General features: G+C 27.0%; 1 protein-coding gene across 1 annotated transcript; it reads left to right on the forward strand.

Moving 5' to 3' along the window:
- Positions 1–378: 378 nt before the first annotated feature.
- LOC111622093 (long-chain-fatty-acid--CoA ligase 4-like) lies at positions 379–2,369 on the forward strand. Its single transcript, XM_023364411.1, has 5 exons — positions 379–383; positions 875–981; positions 1,299–1,487; positions 1,549–1,824; positions 1,895–2,369. The coding sequence occupies exons 1-5, from the start codon at positions 379–381 to the stop codon at positions 2,050–2,052; spliced, it is 735 nt and encodes a 244-aa protein (XP_023220179.1). The 3' UTR covers positions 2,053–2,369.
- Positions 2,370–10,229: the final 7,860 nt, after the last annotated feature.

Here is a 10,229-nt window from a genome sequence, read left to right on the forward strand (position 1 = left end):
TTCATCTATTCAATTTATGAACATTTTCCGATTAAGTTAGATTAACGCAGATTTTCCATTGAAGTTGGAAAAAATATGAATAAATTCTTTAAAAAAAGTAAGAAAATTTTGTCAAAGGTGAAAAAAAAAACATTAGAGTTAATCTTATCACAATCAGACTTAATTTGAATAAATTTCATTTTTAATTTTGAGAGGAAAAAAAAAAGCAAATTTTATTATTTATTTAATGCATCCATTTTGAAAATTTCTTTTATACTTGTGAATTACATCTTAATAAAGTAAAACTTTCTTAAAAAATTCGTAATTTAAACATATATCGAAAGACAATCAATACTAAGCTTGAGGTCATCATTAGCATGTCTGCATATTGTTATTAGAATGAAGTAAGTTATCGAACAATCCCCTTACTCGTGAGAATTCTAAATTTAGTAACTAGTTTGTTACTATGAAACGTAACAAAAGATACATGTTGAATAGCATTACTGAATAAATTAAATCATTTTTTTTTTTTTTATAATATGCAAGAGTAGAGATANTTAAAACACGAAAGACAATACATGGGGGTTTTCTCAAAAATTTCCCCTGAAGAAAAATGTTCGAACACTATTCATGGGGCTCCTTAATTCGAATTTGCCAAGACCCTATGAAGTTTTAACGTAGCTTACAATTACACACTTTTGTCTCTCTATATCTATTACTATTTGTTACGAGTAATCTTTGCTTTATGTATATTTTCATGGTTCTCAACCGACATTGTAACACTCGAAAGGTGATTGACAAAAAGCACCATTACTGTTTTAATAATGTATCTCTTGTTTTGTAAGAAGGGATATATTATCAGCTATCCACCATAAGATTTTTCGTTGTCGAGAAGACTACTTCTGACGTGTTCTTTTTATCTTTTAGTGGACGACTACAGTATTGGAAGAGTGGGTGGTCCTGTGTGCACCTCTATACTCCCTCTGGTCGAATGGGAAGATGGTGAGTCTGTTTCAAGTTAGTTTTATTGTACTACGTGATCACTTTTATGTAGTTTCTGGCCGCAAAAGCGGGATTAACCAAGTGTAGATACGAAAAAAATCGACGTACAAATTTCTTGGCATTTTAAGGTCCCGAGTCCAAAAATGTAAAATTCTTGATAGAGGTAATCTTTTGACCTATTGCAATACTTTCCCTCTGTTATATAACAGTCAGGAAAGTAATAATGCGATTGAATTTTAATTACGGAGATTAGTTTTATTCGCATGGATTAGGAATAAATATTCTTTTGCAAGATAAAAATTACGATTTGTCTGTAGGCAATTATTATCCTACCGACAAACCTTATCCTCGAGGAGAATTGCTGGTTGGTGGAAAATGTCTCTCGAACGGATATTTCAAGAAAGACGAACTGACTCAAGAAAGCTTTCGAGAAGAAAACGGAATGAGATGGTTCTACACGGGTGACATCGTCGAAATCCATCCCGACGGTTGCATCAAAGTCATAGGTAAGTCGAAGTTAAGGATTCTTTATGAAACGATGGAACATTTATCTTCTGTGTTTTGCAGACAGAAAAAAGGATTTGATAAAGCTGCAGTACGGGGAGTACGTACCGTTGGGCAAAGTAGAGAGCGTGCTGAAGACGTGTCCTCTGATGGATAACATCTGTGTTTTTGGCAACGGTTTCAAAGATTACGTTGTGGCTCTGATGGTTCCCAATAGAGTTCAGTTAGAACTTTTGGCTAAAGAATTAGGCAAGGAAAGAATGGACATCCAAAGTCTTTGCGCCGACGAAGAAATGAACGAATGTGCCACCAAAATCGTGCAGAAACACGGAAAAAGCTGTAAGTCTCTCGATTTATTTAAACCCGTATATCGAGATAAATGATAAAAGATTAATGTCTTTATATTCAGGCAATTTGATGAGGAAAGAAATTCCTAAATACGTCAAACTCTGTTCCGAAGAATGGTTACCAGAAAGTGGTTTCGTCACGGGAGCGTTGAAAGTTCGACGAAAGGTCATCCAAAATTTTTATAAAGAAACTCTGGAGAATTTGATGAAAAAGAATTAAGGTGAAGAAGTGTTTCCAAGAAGTTGTTGTCATTATAAACTGAAAATTTGTCTATTGAAATTAACGGCGATTACTTAAAAATGTTAAAATAGGGGACAAATTGACAATGAAGCACACCATAAGTAAAATTATAACATACATAGGTGAATATACAGTTGAATTGTCCATCTCGAATCTCATGGGAACGAGAAAAAAATTCGAGATAAACGCGTTTCGAGGTATAGAAGCTCATGAACTGTAAAATGTTAAAGTTGCGCTACTCGGACCTGTCTAGAGCCCGTTCTCGTGGACGTATTTTGATGAAACTTGGTATTAAATGTTATATGGACCAGGGAAAAGGAAAATGCAAAAAAATATTTAGTTCGAATTTTTACCACTAGATGAAAAAATGGCGCATGACGAACAAGAAACACATAACGGAAACACACAAAAGGTTTTTATTCACTTGTTCAAAACACCTTACAGCATTGTAAGGCATTTTGAACATGTAATCGATGCAAAAGGAGTGCACATTAAACAAATGTTGTGAATAAAAACCTTTTGCGTGTTTCCATTTTGTATTTCTTGTTCTTCATGCGCCATTTTTTCACCTAGTGGTAAAAATTCGAACTAAATATTTTTTTTGCATTTTCCTTTTCACCATGATCTATATGACATATATACCAAGTTTCATCAAAATATGTCCACGAGAACGGGCTCTAGACAGGTCTGAGTAGAGCAACTTTAATTACTGTATAACCACCCTGTACGGCTGTACTTGGACGAATGTCTTTATAAAATTTAATTTTAAAAGAAAATACGTGACTTCTGGTTCACACTGGAAGTTTCTACATAGTTAATCGGGATCTCCAGCTCCTAAGCTTTTTATATTGGTCTGCATTTTAGTGGTGTCTTGCCCCTATACATCATACTTCTCCTGATAACAATTGAGTCATGTCGGTCATCTATCTAACTCTGTACTGGAGAAAAGTTTAAATTGAAATCACGTGACTTCCGGTATATACCAGAAGTTAATATATAGTGAATAGAAGTCTCCGGCCCGTAAGTTTTCCACATCTAGTCACGATTTTCATCTATTTAACCCCGTTTTCTCGAGATTAACGAAGGACAGAAAGACGAATGACAATGGAAATGTGAAGTTCAGCAATTTGAAAATTGCAACCAAATTAAAGGTTTTAGTTAGAAATGTGTAAAATAAAACCTAAAATGTCAAATAAATATTATATTTTAATATACAAGGTGGCCTAAAAGTCAGTTAACCAAGATATATATATATATATATATATTTTAAGATTTGCAATGCAATCATTCACAACAACGTGAGTGAATGGCGAATATTAAAACATATCTCGGTTAATTAACTTTTGGGCAACTCTATAATATGTTAAAATATATTATAATTATAACTCAGTATAAAAGACACACTATAAAAGATTTATAGAATATTTTTACAATTATAAATAGTTATATAAATGATTAATATATGTTAAAGTATAAAATGTACTGTTATTTTAACCTAAATTTTTAAATGGATACTGTATTTCCAAATATTAAACTAACGTCATTAGGTTCATTAGATAAAATATGAAGTAGAATTTTATGATTTCTCATGCTTTATAGTTTCTAATAGATATATTGTTCGTCAGATTTTCATTAATTAATGTATGAAGATTAGCTATATGACTCGTGACCTCTTTATTTAACCTATGACACGATACGTTTTAACACTCTGAGTGATAAGATCGTCTATGGTATAAGTTGTCAAGCTTTATGATGACCCAAATTAATTAATTTGTCATTGATATCTCTAATATACAAGACTGTATTCGTAAGATAAATATTTATTTTATATTAAAGAAAATAATTTATATAAAGCATGAAATAATTTACAGATTTTTACTTTTTATTATGTACATTATCGAAGTGAGAAAAAGATTATCCGATTAATGATATTTTGGCATAGAGCGATGTAATCGGAATTTTTATCTAAGAACTTTCTATCTAAAGCTATCCAAGTATAAAGAAAGATATTGAAAAAACTATAAAGGCGTGACTTTATTTTTAAATTCCTATCTTATTCTGTTACAATTTATCCATCTATTGGGATTTAGTGAGTCATTATTATAGTTTGATTTGCCGTGCAAATATCAAATCTTCATATAGGAGGTGAGTTGAATATAAATGTGCTTTCTACAAAATGAGTATTCCTACATGTGCAAGTTCTAAATTTTAGCATTGATTTTATTTTTTTCTGTAAGATTCTAAGCTCTTTCCTTGTTACTTATAGGGGTAAAAAATATAATTTGTCAGCAATTCTTTATTATTAATAAAATTGACTTATAACTATCGAAGAGATTAAGGCGTCATCCTACTTCTCTCCTGAATCCGAGATCGAACCTAGAAGAACCCCAGGAATTAAGATAATTCATTATGTTCACGTCAATACAAGCCTTATATAATTGTTTAATGGTTTAATGGCAACTTACTATCTGATTTATTTATTATAATTAAATTAATATTGTTTGATAATATGTGCATAGATTTTTTTTTCTATTTTTTTAATTTTTTTTTTTTGAATTGAAAGAAAGAGTTATTTTGAATTCTCTTCGTCTTCCATATGACCCAAGTTGACGTTTCCGTACGACAAATGACAACAAACCTTCCTCCAAGTGCTTCTTTGACATTTTAAAAAGATGAACTGACGAAAGTTAAATTCAAAGTCACGTCCGGCATCCCTTCCCAAGTGTTTTACTTTGCAGCTGACTTAGCTTAACTTTGATGTAAACATGATTTCGTAGAAAAATAACGAGAGTTTAGGGATGAAAACACGAATTGTTATGTGTTTCAATGGGATTGATCAGGATAATCTTTAACATACTAAAAAAAAAAAAAAAGAATTACTTAGAAAAAAGAAAAAGAAATGACTTCAAATAAAATACTTTTTTTTTTAGAATTTAAAATTGTATTTTTTGAAACGTCTTTTTCATTTTTATCTTCCTCTTGTTATAGAATACAACATAGAGAAAGTATAGTGATCGGTTAAATTTTGGCTCCCCTTTTTTTTTTACATTTGTCAACGTTTTGACACTTTGAAATCCGAAAAAATCATGTAAAAATCCTTTATAAAATTCTATATGTAGATGTATTGGTGTGTTTCATTATCTATTTTGCATTATATCTCATGGCTGGATGAACCAAACTTGGCTATAAAATCTGTAATCCAGAATCACACTGTATCGAAGTTCTTTCCGTTTTATTCGGGTTCGGTTTAAAACAGGTTTTACTGTATTTTAAAATATAAACTTTGTTTTAAAATTATGTAAAAGAAACTGAAGAAAGATAAATAAATTTACACTTTATTTGCTAAGATAAATCTAATTTACCTTAGAATTTATAATGTAAATCCATTTGTTTGCTTATTTGTAAACACACTGAAAGTAATGTAAATAAAACAACGTAGAATTCTAATTATACAATTTTATAATATTTTGCAATATTTTTGTAATAAAATTAAAGAGATAACGACATCGGTAGAGGTACTTATTTATAATTTACTTTCTGCTTTATTGCTTATTTAAACTTAGCACTAACAATTTATTTATTTACAGCTTAATGTTTATAATTAATTACAACTCATTCATTACCTGTGCATATTATTTTCATTATCAGTTCTTATTAACATATATATATTTTTCATATATTTTTATTTGAATTTTTATACCAAGAAAGTTTAGTTCTATAAGGAAAAAAAAAAGGAAAGAAACACGAAAGTCCTTATACCAAAACCTCAATTATCTTTGAAATATTAAAGGGAAAAAGCATAAAAATTGTAAGATGATGCTTATATTTGTGAAACAGGAAACGAAGAGTCATTACTTTGAGTTGTTTTCAAGTTTTAATTGTACATAATCAGAAATTAAAGAAGAAAAAAAATATATCCAAAGAGAAAATTAATGAAGATAATAATGGAAAGTGTTTATTTTTTAAGAAAAAAAAAGTAATAATTTATTCACTCCTAAAAGTATTTAACAAATGGATGTCTACATTTATTATTATTTTTTTATTTATTTTTTTTAGAAATGAATTACAATAATTTTAAGCTTTAATTGCATTTAAATAATATATTACTTTAAAATAATAATTTAAAAAATTATTTTTATATCTTCTAAAGAGTTTCTTGGAATAATANTAATAACCTTAAAAAAACGAGAAAAAAGTAACTAAACTGGGATCCACGTATGTCTAATTACAGATTGAGAGTTCGAAAACGTTATTAAAACATACAAATAAATTAAATTTAAATTAATAATAAATTATTAAGTAATGATATTAATTAAAATATAAATACATGTTATAAATCCCTAATCGAATTCGAATAAAAGCATAATGTTGAATAGAATGTATCTACATAAAAAGCCACTGGCATTCTCTCATAAGAATACATCTCCCCGAAAAAAACCAATAACCGTGGCACATTCCTAGAACTTTCATATGTAGCAGGTGAGACCTTAAGAAATAGTTATTGGTTCTTGTTGAACAGATAATAGAAGCAGCAGTTGCCAGTCGATAAGTACAATTATCAAGGTTGCATTTGACGTCAATAACCGCTTATTGTTGAATGTGTGTACATGAAAGAAAAGTTGATGTTTCTCCAATCAATTATTAGTGTAGATAGATCGTAATGAAGTCGATGATAGATTATGCAGCAGTTACATTAAATAAATATGTATTCCTCGCTTGATAAATGATGTCTGTATAAAGATATCTGATATAAGAAATGTTTTAGTTTGCGCTTCTCTTTCCCTTTTCATGTAAACTAAATTTGAAAGATGTTTTACCAAAGAATTTTCTGATATATATATTTTTTTAGATTTAAAAAGATATTTTTATATTGAAGATAAGTCAACATCTTTCAAGCATTTCTAATAATGGAAAATTTTTCCCTACTTCTAAATATATTCACAATGTTCTTTGTAATAACTAATCACTGTTAAGTGTTCATAATTATGTATTCATTACAGTAAAATTTCAATAAATGAACTATTATTCTTCCTATTATTCAAAAATTTTAATTTTTTTATATGTCAAATCCTTCCCTTCATTATTCGGCAGCCCAAAGACAGGCCAAATCCGTAATGGGTTTACTAAGAAGTCCCTCTTAGGTGTTACATACACTTGACATTTATACCATTCTTCGAAAAAAATAATTAAATGTGCAATGCATTTATAGTGATGAAAAACGTAAATTTTCATATTAAATTGATTTATTTATTTTTAATATAAGGTATCTTCTGTTTATAATTGATGTATTCGAAGTTAAATATTTAAAAAAAACAATGAAGATACCAGGATAAAAAATTTCATCTTATAAACCAGAAATATTTTAGAATATTAACGTCAAATTTAATTATTTCTACCTTTATTACAAGAGAAATTACTTAACTTTTGCTTTTGTTATAAGAGGATATATTCGTATTTTATCTTTCTTAATCACTGAAGAATTTTAAGATTTTATTAATTTTTTTTTTCTTTTCTATCATTTAAATTAGATGTTTCATCTATTCAATTTATGAACATTTTCCGATTAAGTTAGATTAACGCAGATTTTCCATTGAAGTTGGAAAAAATATGAATAAATTCTTTAAAAAAAAGTAAGAAAATTTTGTCAAAGGTGAAAAAAAAAACATTAGAGTTAATCTTATCACAATCAGACTTAATTTGAATAAATTTCATTTTTAATTTTGAGAGGAAAAAAAAAAAGCAAATTTTATTATTTATTTAATGCATCCATTTTGAAAATTTCTTTTATACTTGTGAATTACATCTTAATAAAGTAAAACTTTCTTAAAAAATTCGTAATTTAAACATATATCGAAAGACAATCAATACTAAGCTTGAGGTCATCATTAGCATGTCTGCATATTGTTATTAGAATGAAGTAAGTTATCGAACAATCCCCTTACTCGTGAGAATTCTAAATTTAGTAACTAGTTTGTTACTATGAAACGTAACAAAAGATACATGTTGAATAGCATTACTGAATAAATTAAATCATTTTTTTTTTTTTTATAATATGCAAGAGTAGAGATAACTAAAATAGCTTATATGCAAATTTCTTAAATATATATATATATCGATTTTCTATATTTATGAAATGCATTTTTATTTATATACAACACTTCTCAAGAGAGTTCGCTACTGAAGATAATTTATACATTTTTATAGCTCTTCGCCATTTATATGATATCCAATGCATAACTATTTTATCCCTAAGAAACGTCTGTCGAAAACTGACAAAAATTATTACTTTACATAAAAAAAGACCATCCCTAAGGTTTATAGGAAATGGTAAAGTATTGCAATATAAAATTCTTTGATATATAAACTTACTACTGTCGAGTTATTGGTCTCATTTCGTTTTAAATGTTTGACTGAAAAAGTTTTATTTGTAAAGAGTTAAAGCTACTTCTTTGATTTAACAGGATAATAAAATGTTTTCTAATGTTTTTGTCGTTTATAATCGTATAGGATATATATATAGACATAATGTATTTATCAAGTTTTTATATTAATTAAACACTGAGATTTAAAATATCTCTCTCAACTTTTTTACTTTTACAATATTAATACAATTAATAAGTAGCTCGCGAACTACACGTTGAAAACTCTACTGTATGCTTTCTTAAAACGAAAATTTATTTTATATAGCTATATATAAACATTCTATATTAAAAAAAAAACTTAAAAATAATAGATTATATTTAAGTTTTATTTACATTTAATCACCTTTTATATTGTTAATGTAGTAATAAATACTAACATAAATGAAATATTTTATTCTTTTATATATAAAAATAAGAAACAATATTGTCTATCACTTTCTTACAACCAATACGATTTTTTTTTACTTTGTATATAAGAAATAATTTAGTTTTCTTCTTTGACTTTGTGACATTCAATACAATGTAGTCTCTAGTTGAAAGCATTGACATCTTTTAATACTATTGACATGTAATATTAATAGACAAAGAATTGATTTGTAAAAGAAAACAAAACAAAATACTATATAAATAAAAAATAAACATAAAATATTATCAAAATAATAATTAAAAATAAACATTTATTGACAACTTTTCTATATCTGAATATTGACTCGAACACCGCATTTATCTTACTTTATATTATTCTTTTCAGTAGAAAAATCATTATTTTATATTTTAAAAAGTATATATTTAAAAAAAAATTAAATAATAATTGAATAAAGTAATATTTTTCTTTATAAAAAAAAAATATGAAAATTCAATATAGAGAAGTGCATTTGAAATTCAAAATTGCATGTTTTTTACACGTGTTTTTTTTTACTTTAAAATAGCTTTTTTTAAAAAGTTTATTGAAAGTTTTATATCAAATAAAGTTCGAAAATAAAGTGATTTTATGAAAAGATCTCATTTTCAGTGAGAACGAAACGAAAAATCCTTTTGTTGAAACAGTTAGACTTGAGTATCATATTTAAGTTTGTGTAAAGGTAAGTTTTACTTTTGTTTTTTAGAAAGAATATATTCTAAATTGAAAGGATTTGAACACAAGTAAAAAGAAAAATCACATTCTAATATAACAGAATAAACGTTGCCAAACGGTAAAATAAAAAATAATCTGAACAGCAGTGAAGAAAATCGGTTTTACTGAAGAAAACGTTGTTTTCGACAACTCTATCATCAATAAGAATAAAGAAAAAGAAAAAAAATGAATAAAGTAAGAAGAAAAAAGAAAAAGAAAATCAAAGTTAAACGGATACCAATGCAACAAAAGTTCTTTACAGTCGAGAAAAAAAATACAAAGCAAAAATACAAATCAGTAAAGACAATGCCTATTGGTATGTTGTAAAAATCGTGACAGATGATTGTATATAACTTCTTTTTTTTTTTTAATAATAAAGTGGCACAAATCATAAATTGTGTCATTACGAATCAATTTTTCAAAGTTTGTAAGTTATAAAATATATAAATAAAATAAAAATGTAAGCTTTACAACAGTTAACTGACTTTTAGGCTCTTGTATAACTTAAAAAGATCATTATATCTGATAATTCTCATTGCAATTAAAAGTATAAAAATAACTTATTTTATAGATAATTTAGACTATATATATTTAGTCCACAAAATTTCTTAATTATAATA

This window comes from Centruroides sculpturatus, unplaced genomic scaffold (assembly GCF_000671375.1).
Source record: "Centruroides sculpturatus isolate CEXI.00-Female unplaced genomic scaffold, Cexi_2.0 scaffold11, whole genome shotgun sequence".
Classification (NCBI taxonomy): Eukaryota; Metazoa; Arthropoda; class Arachnida; order Scorpiones; family Buthidae; genus Centruroides; species Centruroides sculpturatus.